Source organism: Coloeus monedula (assembly GCF_965178545.1).
Source record: "Coloeus monedula genome assembly, chromosome: Z".
Lineage (NCBI taxonomy): Eukaryota > Metazoa > Chordata > Aves > Passeriformes > Corvidae > Coloeus > Coloeus monedula.
The window spans coordinates 83,645,842-83,665,551 of NC_138822.1; the positions used below are offsets into that span (position 1 = coordinate 83,645,842).

Below are 19,710 nucleotides of genomic sequence, written 5' to 3' on the forward strand. Positions count from 1 at the left end.
CCGGGGCTCCCTGCTGCCAAATTGCTCCCCAAAGTATCTGGCAACTGAGCTCAGAGATAAGGGCAAGTACAAGTTGATACTCTCAGTGGGTATAAATAAAAAGCTTTATGGCACCTGCTGTCTCACACAATGTCATTCAGTGAGACCTGGCCCATTTGAAGAAGCCCAGCAACACTTCAGTGGTGTGGTTGCAGAGTTTGTGTGGTGACTTCCAGTTTTTGGCCGTGGTAAGTAGTCACCCTCAGCAAAAGAGTGTCTTCCACCCATTCTTCTCCCTGCAAACCCTTGCTAGGGACATTGGCCACAGAGATCTGGGAGGGACTAACAAGCTGAAGCTCTGCAGGGCCTCCTGGCATGGCTAGTGTGTGAAGAAGTTGCCAGCTTAAGTTGTTTGGGCTCTTATTGCAGAAACAATATTTCTGTCTGACCCCAGTTAGCAACTGATGTTTGCAAAATAAAGAAGTCAAGGCACTGGAAATACTTTCCATTCCAGCTCTTGTCTCAGCCCAAAATATTAGTATTAAAAATATTGCATCTATTATATGCCGCTAATATCTCTGCTGGCACATAAATCACCCAGGGATTTTTCATCTCCATATTAAAAAAAAAAAAAGTTAACTGTGCTCTATTTTTGGGTATTTGTTAACTGTTTTGTTTCCATTTATTCCTACTACAGCCACAGCAGTCTGTCTCCAAGGGACCATCTGTGGGAAAGAGAGTCCCTGGATTGATTGGGAAGGTGTCGGGGTCATTGACAGGCATGAAGGCGCTGAGTCTCTGCTCTTTCTCTGATAATGTCTTTATTTAGCATGACAGCCTCCAGGGCACGAGTGGACAACAGGCTTCTTTCTTTCCTTTAAACTAACATTGCTGCAGCCATTCCCAGCATTGTGCAGATGCTGTGGATCTTCCTGGTTTCCTGATTAAAGCTGGGGGTGTGGGTCCCCAAGCAGCAAGGGCCAACAGCTACGTGACATCGGAGCTGCAGAAGGTGGCCCAGCTCTGTGCCTGCCCCCAGGCAGTGTGTTCCCATCCAAACTGACAAGTGAAAACTCATCCAAGACAAATTAAATTTTAGGAGTGAATCAGATCCTGGCACAGCTCAGCAATTCAGTGGGAGTGTTAGGGGTAGCATGAGAGAGGAGGCAGGAATGGGGTCAGGAGCAGACAACTCCTCTTGTTGAAGATGACCCTGCCCATTGCGGAGGGGGTTGCCTAAATGACCTGTAAAAGGCCCCTTCCAACTCAAACCATCTATAATTCTATGAACTCTTCTTTTGACAGTGGAACAGAGTTAGGTAAACATTCAGGAAATGGCTTAGGATTGTCACTGGGTTGCAATAAATCAATTTCCAGATCAATCCTGCCTCCCAAAGCTCTACACTGGATGCTAGAGCCTGCTGCATCTCTTTTAAAGAATTTTATATTACGTGTTTGATAAAGGCTTCTGGCACACCTAAGTCCAAAGCACCTCTGCAGCTTGGGTTGGTGTTTTACTGGATCCCTGTGTCGGAAGTAATTGCTTGCCATTGACTTTGGGTCATCTCATATGTCTGGACAGCTGTCAGGAGATCCTGTCAAATCTTGCCTTAGCTCCTACAGGAAAGACATTTATTTCTTCACTAGAAAGCACTGGTATAAATAGGATATGGAAAAAAAAACCCTAGGATGTCTCCTTGCTGCAGGTCAAAGAGGCACAGGGGTCTAAAGGAAGACAGCTGACCACAAAGGCAGCAGGTGGGGGCTCGTTGTACTATTTAGGATGTGTCTTGGGGGGAGCGGGACCACAGAGGCATGGTGGTGGGCTGCGTCTGTGCATCTTGGCATGGGTTTAAAGTTTATATCTCTTGGAGGATTATCAGATCTCGGGTTAACTGATCAGCCTGGGTGTATTTTTAAAGGAAGCAGCCTGGAGTCTGAAGTATAAGCTCTTTTATTGCAAAGTAGTAAAAGATTATTCCATATTCATTCAAGCCACATTCTTACCAGTAGCCCAGGATCCGTTTGTGTTTGGGAAACATTGTGTACTGTGGTCGTGTCTTAGTTTAAACTATTTTGTCTAAACTGGACTCAGTTCCTTGTCACTGTGTTTTCCAATGGATTTTATGTAATTCTTGCAATCTTGTTTACAGTATGCTGAGAATCCAACAACATAATTCCAAGTAATGTAGTTTACAAAGAGAACCATTTCCAAGCGATTTCTACATGAAATCACAGCAGTGATTTCTACACCAGTCTGGGCAGTCAGCCTTGAAGTTCAGGGGGTGCCTTCCTAGCTGGTTGCCCACTCTGTGCAGCAAGGGCCTCTATCTCGACATCCCTCGTGATTTGTGGGAGATCCAGCAAAGCATTAAAAGAGCTGTTTCAGAGCTATCTCACATGCCATCTGTACTTGGGATGTCTTTCCCAAGCTGGTGTTGCAAAACAGCTTCTTAAATTCCTCCTGAAGATTCATTTCCATGAAGCTTAGAAGAAAATAGCTGACTCAGGCAGCCTGTGCGGCCAAGCATTGCAGAGTGTGAGGGCTGTCCCTGGCTTCAGCAGCAGTCAACTTTGCTTTTCGGTGCTTTTGAGTCCATCTTGAGGGGTGTTGTGCCATGTCCCCTCAGCCCAGCAGCGCTGTCTCTGCTGCTGCAGCACAGTCTGCTGGCTGGGCATTTGCCTGGTGGTCCTGTGGAGGGGGTGGGAGAAGTTCGTCATTCATCCATTTGCTTCAGAGTCAGTGGGAATTTTGGATGTAAAGACAAAAGATCACACTGATAGAATAGCTCAGGTTCAAAGGTACCTTTAAAGCTCATCCAGTCCCATCCCCTGCCATGGTTAGGGTCATCTTCCACTAGACCAGAGTAGCTCAGAGCCCTGTCCAACCTGGCCTTGAATGTTTCTAGGGATAGGGTGTCCACCACCTCTCTGAGCAACCTGTGCTGGTGTTTTACAACCCTCACTGTGAAAATCATTTGCTACCATGTTGGTTTATAGTGAGTCTAATTATGCTCTAGAGGACCAAATGAAATCATCTCTAGCAAACAAAGGCAGATGTGGTGTCCAGGCCCAAAGGAAGGTTTGTCAGCAGTGACTGTACCTCAGGACCAAGGTGGTGACAAAGGGAGCTGTACCCATGTAGGCAGCTCACATGAAGGTTTCCTAGTGCTTTTCACAGCAGCTAGAGACTCTGAGCCTCATCACAAACATCTCTCCCCTCACAGGGTTGTTTTGGTTGGCTGTGCTTGTCCTCTGGTGTTCATTGTATGTTTGCAAAGATGCGTACATGTAAGACTTAAAGCATGCACTTCATCTCAGCTGTTCAAAGATGGTTTTAAATCTTGATCACCACCATTTTGACAGGCGTACTTTCTACAATTCCAAGATGCTGTGTCTGTCCAGATGACATGGGCTTAGTCTAGCAGCTGGGGTGGTCTTTACCCTTGGTGACAGAAAGGCATGAAAGAAGTGTGAATAATTTCATTTTTGTTTTCAGGAGTGAACATGACATCTTGTTCCCTTCTCATCTGAGAAAAATGCAAACAAAAATGAAACTGGAGCCAAGTGAAACCAGTTTGAGAGAGAAAGCCAAAGGGAAAACACAACACAAATCCTGTGTTCTTCATCCTTGGAGCTGGTGGTTATTGCTTTCTGTGGGGTTTTGAGGTTTTTGATTAAATTGTGTGGAACTGTCAAGCTTATCTGAGTATTTCCCACTCTCAGCCACAGCAGGGATAGAATATGGCTGGGGCTGGGCGTGATGCTCCCTGATCAAAGCAGCACTGAGTTATCATTATCCATGCACACGAAACATCAGAGTGCCTTTGGTGGAGGTAGGCTTGCTGAAGAATGCTTCTGGGGGAAGTCAGGCCTCTAGAATAGAAATTCATACCTTTTCCTCATTATATTAATAACAATATTCCCCAGACCTCTTGGGACCAGTTTTAGATGCTATAAAATTCCACCAGGTCCTAACTGGGATCCTTCAGTCCCTGCAGTTTGGGCCACAACATCTCTTAAATGCTCAAAGCCAGTGATGATGGGTGTTTCTGACCACAGCAGTACTGCCATGCCCAAACCCCTCCAGCAGTGCCTGCTTCAGGGTACCAGTCCAATTGTTTGTGGTCTGGCTGGAATATGCTTAGTTCAGAAAGACTGGGCCTGGAGAAATGGGTTTGTTCAGGGGATGTTTCAGAGGATTTTGCTCCTTCCTGCCTTTTCCCTCTTCAGGCTGAGTTTCCTGGGCAGCTAGCTAGTACAGCTGGGAAAAACCCATGTTCTAAATTGAGAATTTTACTCTTTCGGTGGTGACTCTTAAAGGGTTTCTTTTTAATTTCCCTCCCTCAATGGAAAATTGTGTTGGGATTTTCAGAAAGAAGGTGAGAGAGGTGGCCTGTCATCCCACAGAGCCAGCCCCACCAGTCCTCCATTTGCAGGAACAGCTGCTGAGTTCCTTGGGGACGTTATGCTCCCCCAGCTTTGAGGGGTATCAGGGATAAGAGGGACCTGGACTTGTCATGGGAATGGAAGGTACCACAGACTCTGTTTCTGCTGATCCTGGAAGTGTTCCAGGCCAGGTTGGATGGGGCTTGGAGCACCCTAATGTAGTGGAAGGTGTCCCTGCCCATGACAGGGAGGTGGTACTGAATGATCTTTAAAGTCCCTTCCGAACAAAACCATTCTGTGATTCTGTGATCTTAATCCATCCCTTGCCACAACAGTTGCTAACTAGTTGCAGGCATGTTAATATATATGTTATACTCCTCACACAGAGATGAGACCATGTCCAGGCAGATGAAAGGGTGCTGAGAAACTTACTGTCTGTCAAATGCAGTGAGGAAGGTGTTCATTCAAGCACCAGAAGGGTACAGGTGATGGAGAAGGTTTGACCTTGGTACCACTCTTCATTCTCAATCTCTTGCCTGAGTGTCTGCAAGTCCACATTAGTTGTTAATTGCTGGGTGGCCCTGGCTATGCCCACCAGGTATTGTGCTCTGCACAAAAGCAGGACTAAATCAGAATTTCTGCTCTGCAAGGAGTTTATCGTGTCCTGCAGGTTTTGTGCCATGGGGAAGTCGGCTGGGATTGAGGGCAAGTGTCCAGGCAGGTTTTCCAAAGGCAGGAACCAGCATGTGTGGAGACTGGATCCCTGAGTCCCACGATGGGATTTCAGTCTGTTTGGTTGTACAAGGTGCTCTGCATTGTGGGGTAAATGTCTCAAATGCCACTGGAGATGTATAGAATCTCAGAATTATTTAGGTGGGAAAAAACCTCTTAGGTCATCAAGTCTGGCAATTCCTCCAGCACTTCCAAAGCCGCCACTGACCCACGTCCCCAGGTGCCACATGCACACAGCTTTTAAATCCCTCCAGGGATGGGGACTCCACCACTGCCCTGGGCAGCTGTGCCAGGGCGTGACATCCCTTTCAGTTAAGGAATTTTCCCAATATTGAATCTAAACCTTACCTGGCACAGCTTGGGACCATTTCCTCTTGTCCTGTCACTGTTCCCTTAGAAAAGAGCCAGACCCCCACCTAGCTGCATTCTCCTGTCAGAGGCAGAAGGTCCCCCCTGAACCTCCTTTTCTCCAGGCTGAACCGCCCAAGCTCCTTCAGCTGCCCCTCTTGGGACCAGTGGCTCTAATGTAAGTCCTCACCTCTCAGTGTTTGTAGGAATTGCTTACCCGAATCTCTGTGCAGCCACCAGCAGAATGCAGCCCCTCATTGTCCTCCAGCCTCCCCGCATGGCAGATGAATGGTGGGGGCTCTCAAAAGACTCATCTCGCTCGTGGGGATATGGTCTAGGCTGACAGGACAGAGCAACTGTGCTTCAGACCACAGCTGTCCACGTGTCTGGAGTTATTTTCCCCAGACTTGTGCCTTCCTGCTCCTTTCGATAGGAGCAAACAATGTAGTAAAAACTTGCAGGAATCATGTATTTCTGAGCACATAGGCTGGTAATCACCAAGACAGCTGAAGCCTTAGATTTGTTTTGCGTGGGCTTCTCCAACAGAACAGACATTTGTCAGATCTAAATTCTGTTGAAAGGTATCTCATTTAGTTAGTTAAATAAAAAAATGGGTGGAGAAACAATAGCAGAAGCAGTACTATCCTATTTCCAGCTTGGCAACCCTGACTGTCTCCCCTTGGTTTTTAGTACTTTTGCAATTTCTTTGTGACTCTCAGCATCTCTTTAGTTTCCATGTTGTCCGATGGCCAAATCCCACTGAAGTCAGGGGGAGTTTTGTAATGAATTGGAATTTGGCCTTTGAAGTGAAAACAGTTATTTAATGTTAAATGGAGTCAAGAGATAAGAAACCGTTGTACTGTCCAGATGCTTTTTCTTGTAGCTGAATTATGGTTCCCTGCAAGGCACTGCATCCTTACGGCTCAGGATGGGCAGAGGGGGACAGAGGAGGGATTTCCCAGTAACTGAAGCATTTTTCTGGGGTGAATTCTTGCTTTTCTTTGAGGTGTCACTGTGTGATTCAAACTTCAGCTGTTCCTCCCTTCAGCATCTCAGACCTAAAAGCCTAGGTTGGGAAGTGCCTTTAGGTCCTGCCTGGTTCCCTGGGCTTGGCACATCACCCCAAGGCACTGTCTTGGGTCATCACCTCAAGCTGCCACAGTGCTGCCCTTGAACAAGCACAAGGTTGTTTCCACCAACAACCCACAGTGGGAGTGGCGGGATGCCCATGTCCCCATTTTGTCTCTTCCCGGGACGCTCTGTGTCCCCAGCACCTTGGTCACACCTGAGAGCAGGGATGGGTCATCCCAACTTCTCAGGCTTTGAGATACTCTGCAGTCAAGAAAGTTTTGAGATCTGAGCCCCGTTCTCCCTGCTTTGGCTCTTCCTCTCTGCAGATCCTGTTTCTTCTTGGCTTTTCTTCTTCGCTGGGGTGTTGGGAAGATAAAAGCACACAACGCGTCTTTTCCTGAATGCTGGATGATTGTCTAGACCCCAACTGCTGCCAAGTCACAGACATTGCTCCTTTTTTGACATTCTCCTTCCTTTGCCTTTTATTTCTTTCAAATTTTTCCCCCAAACTTTTTTAACTCTGGTGTTTTCCACCCTGTGATCAGTGACTGCAGAGCTTTGGTCTGTGTTTGCTCTGCCCCTTGCCATGGGAACATCACCTTTTAGCTGTCCTGTAGAGGAACAGGGCTGTGTGTTCTCCCCCATCCTATTGCAACAGCCTCAAAATGAACAATCTTGCACATTCCACATTGGCTTAACTGGGGTTTTTTAAAATCTTAAACCTTTTTTTCATTCATAGCCCTTAAACATAAAGGGTTTGGTTTATAATATCATTATGTCTTCAGAAAAAAAACTGTTCCTGCATGCATTTCTTGCAGGAATTTACAGCCAAGTTTGGTTCCCAGCTCATTTCCAGGCATTTTCCCTTGCTTCTGAAACTACAGCTGTGTCTTTGTGCAACTTTTGTAATTTCTGTGCAATATTTACAAATTAAATAAAGTAGCAGGCTGACTGGCTTACAACCTGAGACTTGAAGTGCAACCAAACAGTTAAACTGTTAAAATGTCTGAGAGAAGAGCAAAACCACAGAAAGCAAAACTCTTGCACTCTTAGGCCTGTGATGGCTTAGTACCAGATAAGGTTTTTAACTAACTTTTATTTTGACATTCCCCTTTTAATAAGCATTGCTCTTTACAAAGCGGTTTATGTGATTGCGTTACTGAGAGGAAACAAAGAAATGCCAGGAAAACTTGATGTGGAGGATCTGTACTCATAAAATGCTTGTAGGCTCCAGCAAACAGGAAAGCTTTTCCCATCTCCTTTTACTTTTTTTTTTTCCTTTTTTTTTTTTTTTTTTTTTTTTAATTCCCTGCCATTCAGTTTGCAAGGAAAAAAACAAAGAAACAAAACCAAAAAACCACAGACTGAATATCTCAGAAAACCAGATCTGGTGGTCTGAGAGTAAATTCCTTCCAGTGCCACGAACAAGCCTCTTCATCCTGTGTTTGCTAAATGCGAGCCCTTGCTCTTTATGGTTAAAAGCCAGTTGGCCTTGGAAAATAGGTTTTGACTCCTGGGGGTGCCAAGGATTACAGATTCCGTGGACAGATGGCTTTGGCAGGCAGGGCTGGAGACTGCTGACCATTGAAATGTATTTGTGAATGGCTGCTTCCTTCATCTGAGCGCCCTTAGCTGTGCAGTGCCAATGATGAAAACAAAACTAATAGCTGTGGGATGGGTTTAAAGTAAATGCTGCTATTTATCCAAATTGGGGTGGGGGTTTGTAATAAGGCATGAGGCTGAGCAGGGATTTTATCATGCCTAAAAAACCATTACGGATGCAAACCACTGTGGTCACCACAGCGCTCACAGTCATTTCTCTGTTTTTGGGGCTGGTACTGGGGAGATGTCCTGTGCCACCCTCAAGCACTGCTCCCAACAGCCTTGTAAAGAGCCAGTCATTAAAGCATCCCACGGGCTCTCAGAGCCAAGACCAGTATCAAAGAGGCAGCAGGCAGAGAGCCATGCTCAGGGTAACCCTGGTGGAGACCCAGCCCTCATGAAGACAGCCAGTGCCAGGACCATCTCCATCTTAGCTGCATCCTGGATGATGGCATTCCGGCTCTGCCTTCTCCACTGGGGACAGCCACGCTGCAGTCTGTTTGGAAATCTGAGATGCCTGAGACTGCCAAAGCATTTCTTCCATTCAACTCTTTGTTTTTTTGGGGATTTGCCATCTCGGCTACCGGTTACGGCCAGCACTCAGGGGCTTGCTCACTCTTTCTGAGATGTCATAGTCTCTCGAATAAACCCTTTGCTCCTCTTCTTTGTGGCTGTTGGATTTCCATGTTATCTGTTTGGAGCTCTGTACACATAGTCCTCTCTCTGGAGGTTGTGGTCCTGGCTCTCCCTGCTGCCAGAGCCAAGTATGGTCCTCTTTTCATCCATGTGTGTGTCCTGTCCTGGTGTAGCAGTGCTGAAGGATGTGTATAAAATAAGGCCAAACAAAACCATTTGGTGTGGGCAGATTACCAGTTTACTTGATGGCTTGTTTTTTAGTTAATTTTTTTCCACTTAGGAATTCCTGATACACTTAAAATGGCTCGCTGCAAACCCATGCAGTAGTGTGCCATGTTGGCAGGCAAGAGGAGAAAGTGATGCTGTAGGCCAGGTGTATCAGGAGCTCTAAAGCCTTCAGAAAAAAAAAATCTCCTGGTATTTCTTGCCTGCCTGACTTCCTGCTGCTGTTTTTCCTGGTTAGTGTGGAACTAACTCAGAAACCTGGGAGAATTTAACACAGAAACCCAGGAGAATTTTTCCTGGGAACCAAAGTCATGTTCTCCAACTTGACAAGAACTTCCAGCTGAAATATGACTGTCACAGAAAGAGATAGAGGCATGAGCTGGTACTCAGTTGTCAGATGACAAGAAATTGCCTCCCCTTTTGTGGTCCCCTGCCAAGGGTCAGGCTGTTTGGCGGGACAGATGTGTTGGCCCAACAGAGCCACAAAGGAATGGGTGAACTTTCTTTGACTGCTGTAATTTTTTTTTTTTTTTAATTCCCTGCCATTCAGTTTGCAAAATAAAAAAGAAAATACAAACAAAAAAAAAAACCAAAACCAAAAAACCTGTTTGGTTTCCAACTAATAGGAGTTAAAATCGATTTTTTGAGGCTGCCTGGCTTTTCAATGACTTTCTTTGACTTTCCAGGCGACAGCAGAGACTCCCCAGTGGGAACAAGTCTCAGCAGCACGCGGATCATCAGCAGGGTGGCACCAAGCATAACAGGGACCACCAGAAACTCTACCAAGGAGGCCAGGCCCCTCACTCCTCGGGCAGGACAGGCCACCACGGCTACAGCCAGAACCGGAGATGGCACCACAACCAGAAGCACTCGCCCAACGACAAAGAAACGCACAGAAACGCCAAAGAGACTGAGAATTTGAAAATCGAGGACAGCTCTGCGTGCACGGTGCCCGTGCCCGTGGAGGCACCCCGAGGCCCCGAGGCCGTGGAGAAGCAGTCCCAGCAGTACATCCCCGAGCCGGAGACCAAGCGGAAAGACAGCGTCCACGAGCGCGTTGGGGACAGACCCAAGATCAATTTGCTTCAGTCTTCTAAAGACAGGCTGAGGAGGAGACTAAAAGAAAAGGTATTACTCCTTGGGGAAACGTTGAGTTTCTCTTTTTCTAAGAGTCTGTCTGTTGGCCATTTTCCATACAAAGGGTGGGGTGGGCTCAAAGGACCTTACCATCAAGGCTGCCAATTTACCTTAATCCCTCAGTGTCAGCACTTCTCTTGAGGTGTCTTTGTGCTCCTTCAGGAGGCCTTTTATTGACAGAATTGAGGCTCTGAGTTTGACTTCTTGGTTGAGGTTGCTACCAGCTTGAGTTCTCCAAGGACTGGGAACTCTCCCCTTTTCCATGGGGAAAGGCTGGTGCACACATGAGCTTCCTCCTGGTGTGAAGAGCTCAGTGACTTCGCTAAAAAACATCTAAAAAAGGCAGTTTGTCTCTGCAACTACAGAGCTAAATCCCTAAACTCTACAAAGCTAAACTTTGACTCTTGAGTGCTGAATAGTTGGACTCCACTGCTTTAAAGCTGATATCCATTTATCTCTGCAATGAATTGAAATGCCCTTATCTCCCCCTTTCCTTCCAACAACCCAACAATAACAAAAGTATGCATGCAAGTGACGGAGGAGAAATCCTTTCTGGAAACAATATTCAGCCACAGATTTCTGAGGAATTTGGAGATGATATCTCTATTTGCCCCCTGTGAAACTCAGATTCTTTCTGCTGAGATTCTTTTGTCAGACTGTAAAAAGCATCCATGGGGTTATCTCTAATGAGATTTCCAAAATACAGAGCAAAAATAACCTGTACATATACAATTCCATGGGAGTGCATGTTGGAAATGTATACCTTTGAATGCATGAGCATTTACTATTTCTGGTAGTGGCATGAGGGGGAGTAAGAGATTTTGTTAGTTATTTTTATGTTCTTTAAAGCAATGGGAGCATAGTAGAGACTTCCAGAGTATTAGTTTTAATGCTCGTCTCAAAAATTTAGAGTCTTGTAAGAATAAAAGTCACATCAGCACCCACTCTTGGGTGGGTGTTGTCAACACAACCAGCCTCCTGATGGAAGGCTTGGACAACTCCCAGTTGCTGTTTGGGGTTGGGTTGTCCAAAAAACTGCTATAGGTTTGTACTGTATAGTACATTATAAGATTGAGGTGGAGGGGTAGAAGGGAGCAGAGCCGAACAAGCAGGATGCATGCCTGACACCGGGGAAAAAGGGGCAAATGCTTAATAAAACGTTGAAAAGAAGCAGTAATTTCCGTGGTAATGATGGGAAGTGGAAAGTGTAAGAGGCAAGAGATGGAAAAGTCAAGAGTCTTTTGAATGCTGGGATCATGTAACTTCTTTGATCTCAGTTTACATTGTTAAATATATATTATAAAGTAGATATTTTTGTGGGACTGTTGTCTGAGCATTTTGCAAACAACAGTGCACTTTCTAAAGAGAGGCAAAAAAATGTCCATCATCACGATGCCACAGACACCAGAAAAACTGGTCCAGGATGCCAAAGGCAATTGGGGTGGTCAGACTTTGGCATCCTGGCTCAGGACACTCAAGGACATCTTCTCCCTGAGCTGGGGGGTAGGACTTTGGGATTAAGTGTGTGGAAAATGGAGGAAGGGGACATTTCTGGGGCAGGATGCATGCGCTTGTGCTTTCCAATGCTGAGATTATACTACTGTGTCACTAAAAGATGCTCTGTCTTTTCTCTCTCTCTTTCTGTTTATGTCCTCCCAATCCCCTTTCCCCTTTGCTGTTTGCGCAAGGACATGGGCTGATATATCTGTTTTTTCCTTGTGTAACAGACGCCTTGTCTTTCCCTTTTCACGGACCAGGACGAAGTCACAGTGGAAACCACTGACCCTGAAAAGAATAAAATGGACAAATTAATTGAAATTCTCAACAGCATGAGAAACAACAGCAGTGACGTTGACTCCAAGCTTACCACCTTCATGGAGGAGGCCCAGAACTCCACCAACTCTGAGGAGATGCTGGGGGAGATAGTCAAGACCATCTACCAGAAAGCGGTGACAGACCGCAGCTTTGCTTCCACAGCAGCCAAGCTCTGTGACAAAATGGCCCTCTTCATGGTGGAAGGAACCAAATTCCGGAGTCTGCTCCTCAACATGTTGCAGGTATTAAGATAAAGTTGTTTGTTCAGATGCCTGTAGCATCACCTCACTTAGTTTTACGGTATGCTTGGAGCTGAGCTGTTACCAAATTCCTTTTGAACCCAGGTTATGAGTTCGTGGTGTGTACCTCCTATTTTGTCTGTGCACATCTTTAATGGTTACCGTAGATAATGTGACACTGAGGGCATTATCAAGGTACTCTTCATTCTTATTTCATGAACTCTACATGGAATTGTGACATCTCACACCAGGGCCTGTCTGTATAATGAGTCAATTGCTTGCGGCAGCATCCTCGTGGCGTGAAAAGAAATTAACTGGGAGGGTCTTTCAGTGTAGGCTGTTAGAGTGGAGGGTCCATCTCAGCACCAGTGACACCAAGACAAGTCCCTGATGGTCTTAGACACCGAGATGGTCTCTGAGCAGGCTTTTGGCTGCATCACCTGGCTGAAGGGCTTGCTCCTGGTTTCTGATTTCAAACAAAACTGAAATAATTGTGTATTTTCTCATTATTCTGGGTGACTTATTTATTGGTATGTGGAGAACTGGTTGGTTGTTCTGCTCCAAAACCATCAGTGGCAGCAAAGTTGCAGAGGGGGTAAAAAAGCAGTGGCTCTGATAACTGGTCTGTGAGGTTAATGGTTGGACTTGGTGGTCTTGGAGATCTTTTCCAGCCTAGATGATTCTATAATGATGTTGGATGATGGGAAGAAAGGGCTGTCCTCAACTACCCATGGTCTGCTGAGAGGAGTGTGTGTTACTGCAGTGCCACCATCAGAGAGGGGGGTTGTTTTCTGGGAAGGTGTCACATGCACCTCCAATTTTCTGCCTCTGGAGACAGAGTTGAAACTACAAATTTCCATCCTTAATTTAGTGTGCATTTCCATTCAGCTGTTCCCTCACACACATCTGTCTGTGGGACATACAGTTCATTTCTCACACGTCATTTCTCTGCTCTCCACACAAGTCTGTTGCTCACTCCACTTTTTGACTCATCTTCTTGTTGTTCTTGTTGCTCTTGTTGGAGATCCTCTCTTGGATGCTGTGCCTGGCTGCCTGTACCTTGAGTTGGCTTTGTGGCAACACAGCAAGCAGGGAAATAAGGAGTAAAATAAGATAGTCAAAATCAGTATCAGATAATTCTGCACAATCACTGGCCCAGCTTTGCTTCTCTCATTGCTCTGGGTGCATATCAAACCCAGCATCTCTCCCTGTGCCCACTCTCTGCTGCAAAGCCCTTGGGCAGCATACACATCTGCCCATTGCCTGTACCAGGTGGTGATCTTTTCCAGATGAGTATTTCCAAAGGTATTATAAATCAGAATGAGACAAATTGCAGTCAGAATCCGTCCCAGAATTAGCAGCAAGGGGCTGGAGGGAGCTCTAAACCTGCTGTGCATCCTGCTCTTCCCATCGCAGGTCACTCTCGCATCTTCCCGTTAGGCTGAGCAATGTAAGAAATCCAGAATAAAGCCCAGGAATGATGGCCACGGAGCAGCAGGGTGCTAGCCCACAGCTGATTCTGATGGCAGTCCTGGGTTTGGGAGGACTCTTCCAGTTTGCTTTACTCTCTTGCCCCAGCATTTCCGCTCATGCGAACAGACCCAGTAAACTGATTTTTTACTGCAGCATCCTGTGCAAGACTGAGTGGCTTCACATTCAGCTCTTCACAGCATGAATGTAGGATAAATAATGTATCTCCTACCTCCAGAGAGACTCAAAAGTGCTTTTCAGGAGCGTGTTGCCAGTCACAGTGTGATGGGAGCATTGTGGGGAGGAATGAGGTGCAAAGAGCGAGTGGGGTGTGTGGGTGACCGAGTTCATGTGCTGAGGCACAGAGAAATATGCAAAAGGGATTTGTTCAGCCCCAAAGTGCACATCTTTTATAAATGTCTTGGTGGGGCAAAAGGTTACAGATCACTACAGGTCAAAAGCAAAGTGCTGTGTGAAATTAAATAATTTAACATTTCCTTTCTGATAGTAAAGGATTTTGAATTTCTCCAAGCACTGTTTCATTTTCCCAACAAAATAATCAGGTGCAGTCGCACAGATTCATAAATACTTCGGTCAAACCCTAAACCAGGAATTTTTTGAGGCATTCAGGCCTGATAGCCCTGCCTGGAGACAGAGCCAGGTATGAGGCACGAAAGAGTCATTGCAGCTGCCTTGGTGTGTAATAAGAAGGTTAATTATCGATATCAATGTGGTATATTGGAATCATATACGATACATTATCAGTATCAGTAAGGCATATCGATTATTATGTCATGTTATGGAGTAATGTGAATATCCTATTGATGTATGATGTATTAATACATTGATATCAATTATATATCCACACATATATACCCACACATATATATACATATATAAACACACATTCATACATACTTATGTTATAATCATATTTTTCTATGACTGACAATATGACATTACCCAGCTACAATCCTGGCCCTTCCACCACCAGATATTTTCCATCATCCATTTCTAGATAATTTACCATTAATTAAAAAAGAGAAATAAACCTTTCATAAAACGCTTGCTGCAGAGCAGGATTTGTGTCTCTCTAGCACCTTTCAGACTAATCTGATCCCTGGACGTAAGGAGCTCGGCTTGCTGGGCACCGGCGAGCTGGGGAATTACTGTGCCGGGGTGTGATAAATCGGGATCAGCGTGATCCCTCCCCGTGCTGCTGGCGCCTGGGCCTGCACCGCTCGCCCCCCCATCTGCTCCCGGCAGATGCTCATGTTTTGTAGGGGCTTGTTTGTCCCTTTCCCTCAGGACTGCGATGGCAACAGCTCACCCCCACCAGAGCACCTCAGGAATTAGTGCGTGAACCCGCTGAGGTGCCCTGTCAGCGTGGTCGTGCCTAAGGAGAGCATCCTTATACCTATAGACAGCGTCCCTGTACCGGGCTGGACCTTAAAACAAGCAGCAAGGGGGTTTTTTTCCTGCAAAACAGGCAGTAAACTGTCTTTTTAACCTGGCTCCTCTTCTATTTTCAGCTGTTGACAAGGTGCTCATGCTCAAGGGTTGCACATGTTCACAGCTAATCTCAGAGCACTTGTTTTGATCCCAAAAGAGATGCCAGTGCTGCAGCATGGGAGTGTTGTCACATCATCGCCCTCCCTTCCAGCAGCTCCTCTGAAGAGCTTCCCTACAGCCAACATGGTCCACTTCATGCTCTAAGAGGATCCATGACGAAAACTCTGGTTTGAATTTATCCCTCCCTCTGTGTTTTGGTCCAAAATCTTGGCTAAGTCTTGAATTTGAGTGCTGCCAACCTCTCAGAAAAAGAGATGTGGGAAGTGGAGCCGTGGGGTGGACAGCTGGTAGAGCTGCCATGTGGGAGCTTGGCACGGAGGGGGATCATTTGGTGTCTGGGATGTCCATCCCTGGCACAGCTGCCCAAGCAAGTGGTGGAGGCACCATTCCTGCAGGGATTTAAAAGCTGTGTGGATGTGGCACCTGGGGACATGGGTCAGTAGTGGCTTGGGCAGTGCTGAGGGAATGGTTGGACTTGATGATCTTAGAAGGCTTTTCCAACCTAAACAAATCTGTGGTTCTGTGATTTGGGTTTGATTTTCTCCTCATTGAGTTTGGTTTAGTCTTTTGGTAGCAAGAGCAATTTTGAGCTGTGTGAGCCCTTGGGATGGACCTGGGTGAGCTGGGCCCAGGGAGCTTGGATGGCTGGGAACATGAAAGAACATCTTACGGACACATACACAGTTTCTTCATGCCTCTAGAAATACGTTCTTCATTAATACATTGAAAGTAACTCTCCTGCAAGAGATTTTTGCTTGTCATAGTTTCACTCACTGGCATGCCCAGGCTTTCTTTTTTTTTTTTTTTTCAGTGGGGGGTGTTAAGCAAACCCTTCACATGTAACATAAGTTGGAGTCCTCCTCTGCTGGAACAACCGTGCTCTTTATAGCAGAGCTGTGTCTGCATCTGAGCTATGCAGAGCCAAGTGTATTATTAGAGTGGACATCACTGGGGCTGTAATTGTACACTGCTCCCCTTGGCAACCATGGCCAACAGCACATCAAACAGAAGGCTGATACCTTCTTTTAATAATAATAAAAAAAAAAAACTAGAAATCACGCAATGAACATCCCAACACAGAGCAGCAAAGCCCGCTGGCCTGCAGCCAGAGCCAGAGCCTGGTGCATCCGTGCACATGGAATTGCCTTGGTGCCAGAGAAGGGCTGGTTCTGCTGGATGCCCTGTGGCGTGCCCTAACGTATACCCCATTTCACACCCTAATGCGTACCCTAAGGCACGCTGCGCTTGATACATCATAGGATACTCCGTGGCATACCCTATTGCACACCCTCATGCACCCCAAAATTTACACCCTAATGCATACTCAGTGATGTACCCCAGTGCATATCCTGTCAGATACCCTGTGGCATTCCCTGGTGAATATCTTGTGGTACAGCCTAATGCATTCCCTATGACATAGCCTATGGTATATCCTAATCCACACCCTCTTACACAGCCTAATGCACTTCCTATGGCATACCCTATGGCATATCCTAAACCTTATTACATACCCTAATGCACTTCTCATGGCATATCCTGTGGTATATCCTAATGCACACCCTATTGCATACCATCTTGCATTCCCTGTGGCATACCCTATGGTATACCCTAGCGCATACCCTACAGCATATGCTAAAGCATTCCCTATGGTATATCCTGATGCATTCTCTAACACACATCCTGTTGCACACCCTAATGCCTACCCTGTTGCACACCCAAATGTGTACATTATGATTTACCTTACTGTATATCCTGTTGGATACCCTGTGGTATACCCTAATGAATACCCTATGGTATATCCTAATGCTTTCCCTATGGTAAATCCTAACATGTTCTTTATGGCATACCCTAATGAATACCCTATTGCATGCCCTGATGCCTACCCTGCTGCACACACAAATGCATATCCTATGGCTTGCCTTGTTGCCTGGCCAGTTGCATGCCCACAGAGGATTTCGTCACCATCTGCAACCTCTTGATGCCCCAGAAATGGCCCTTCCTTGGTTCAGTGCTGTGCTTGGCTCTGGTTGTGGAAACCTCATAGAAACACAGAACATCCTGAGCTGGAAGGGACACACAAGGATCATGGACTCCAACCCCTGACCCTGCACAGGCACCCCAACAACCCTGAGAGTGCTGTCCAAATGCTCTTGGAGCTCTGGCAGCCTCGCGGCCGTGCCCATTCCCTGGGGAGCCTGGGCAGTGCCCAGCACCCTCTGGGGGAAGAACCTTTCCCTGATATCCAGCCTGACCCTCCCTGACAGCTCCAGCCATTCCCTGGGTCCTGTCCCTGGTCACAGGGAGCAGAGATCACTGCCTGACCCTTCTCTGCACCTCACAAGGATGCTGTAACTGCAGTGAGTCTCCCCTCAGTCAGTTTCCAGGCTGAACAGACCAAGTGGCCTCAGCCCCTCCTTGTATGTCTTCCCCCTCTAGTCCCTTGAGACTAATCGTGTGGGTTTTGGCAGAGGTTGCATTTGGGTCTCAGTGGCCTTGGTTGGGTTTGAGATGATTGGTGTGACCATTTATAGAGGGGGTCAACCAGGAAAGTGGCCACAAATCCATTGCTGTCATCCCAGGTGGGGGATGGAAGAGGAGAATTTAGACTGAAGCATTTCTTGGGATGTAGACACTGTGGCATGAGGTACTGGAGAGTTGATTGATTCCCCTTAGTAAATGTAGGTGCGGTGTGAAGTGTTTGCCAAGCTGAGCATGAGGTTTTGAGATAAATGAGCTGAAGTTCTTCCTGTCCTCTAGGCTTTTTAGTCTGAGCAAACAACCTCCCAGTGACAGCAGCCCTTTCAGCATCACAGTGCTCTAAGTTGGAATGATAGACACTGGGTGGATACTGTGGGAACTGGGATGTGGAAGTTGGTTGGACTCAATGATCTTAGAAGTCTTTCCCAACCCTAATGGTTCTGTGATGTTCTGTGTTATTCTAAGTAATGCACTAATGGTTAATGCTGAAAGGCAAATTTTTTTCCCTTCTCAACATGATTTATTGGTGAAGAACAGTTTGTGGTTTGGCAGAGGTGGAGGCAGGAGGATCCAAGTGTGGCTGGAGAGCATCTGACCTGTGCACCATATCCAGCACTGACTGCAAAAACCAATCAGTCCTCTTTCCATGGCTGTTTTTAATGTAATTTAAGTACAAATGGCCCAATCTGTGGCACACAAAACAGAGTGGTACCACTTGTCTCTGAAAGGGCATTGCCCAGCAAACACCAGAGAGGTTGCTTCACTGAGAGACTGGGGAAAAAAGGTCCCAGTGCCCCTGGAGCAGATCCTAAAGCTATACAGGTGTGGCCATACAGGTGTGTGTCTCACGTGCCACAACAGTGAGCTCGGCTCCACGAAGCAGCACCACATCCATCTCTCAGATCTGTGGATGAGCCAACATTGCAGCCTTTAGTTTCTCCTCCAGAAGAGTTGATGAGCTCTTCCCCCAGTGAGGTGGAGATTCAGTGGGGAAAGCCTCCTTGGCTCAAGCTGCTCTCCACGGCTCTTCTGTGCGGGTGAGGAACATCTTGGTGGTGAACCTCAGAATGGATGCCAGCTCCTCAGGAGCCTAGCACAAGCACAGAAATAACAAGTGATGCTGCCCTTGTGTAGACACCTTCATTTAGGGCTTTGCAGAAATCTGTAGAGCTTGGAAACCTTTCTTCCCTTACATTTCTGATATTGATCAGAGCATCAAACATCAAACTGTCCTGCCTTTGTAAATTACTGTGGGACTCCCCCCAGCAAAAGCTTTGTGTAGCTTTGAAGAGATTTATTTTCTGTATGCCCAGGGAATTCAAAGGCAGCTCTAAATTCGTGCACACTCATATATCTATGTTGTGCTTGAAGGGGCACAGGGAATGTAGCCCCGTGGGTGGCTCCGAGGAGCATCCCCAGCTGCTGTGTCCTCCTGCTCTCAGGCACGGAGAAAAATAGTGGAAAGGAGATACATTCCCTGTTTTTTGCCACAAGTTTTGACTTGTGTCTCTGGAGACATTCTCTAATTCTTTAGTGTATTGATTATTCTATTTTTATTATTTATTATCGTATCATTTTTATCACTTTATTCTTGTATTCAATTACTTCTTACTTTGCTCTTATGTTAATATATATGCTTATTGCATATATATATGTTAATTATACATATATATAATAATTATATATATTTGCTTATGACATACATTAGCATTCTGTAACTTAAAATGTTAGTAATTTTTTTTTTTAATTCTTACCATGGTTCTGGGGGGCGGTTTTTTTCCCTTATTTCACACAGTCATCCAGGGCCAAACACAGCCCATGCAAGTGTCGGCAGCAGGCAGGAGAGGGAGCCCGGGGAGCAGGCTGGCAGCCTGCCTGCACCGGCAGGTGAAGGGCAGGGCTGGGCATCAATTCGAGCTGGCCCTGCCTTTACCCCGAGCCCAGCCAAGCTCCCTGCCCGCAGTAACAGCGCTGGGCTTGGCCACGGGAGGCTCCAGGAGCCGCTGGCGCACGGATC

The 19,710-nt window shown here is 46.4% G+C and overlaps 1 protein-coding gene across 4 annotated transcripts in view; it reads left to right on the forward strand.

The window, feature by feature from the left end:
- The window catches only part of CTIF (cap binding complex dependent translation initiation factor), a 148,350-nt gene that overhangs the window by 94,791 nt on the left and 33,849 nt on the right, over window positions 1-19,710 (forward strand). For 2 of the 4 annotated variants that reach the window (XM_082300848.1, XM_082300850.1), the window contains 2 exons: window positions 9,669-10,110; window positions 11,847-12,176. In XM_082300848.1, the coding sequence (XP_082156974.1) occupies window positions 9,669-10,110; window positions 11,847-12,176 (772 nt within the window). The remainder of the gene's footprint in view (window positions 1-9,668; window positions 10,111-11,846; window positions 12,177-19,710) is intronic. The other 2 variants (XM_082300849.1, XM_082300851.1) reach the window with 1 other exon arrangement.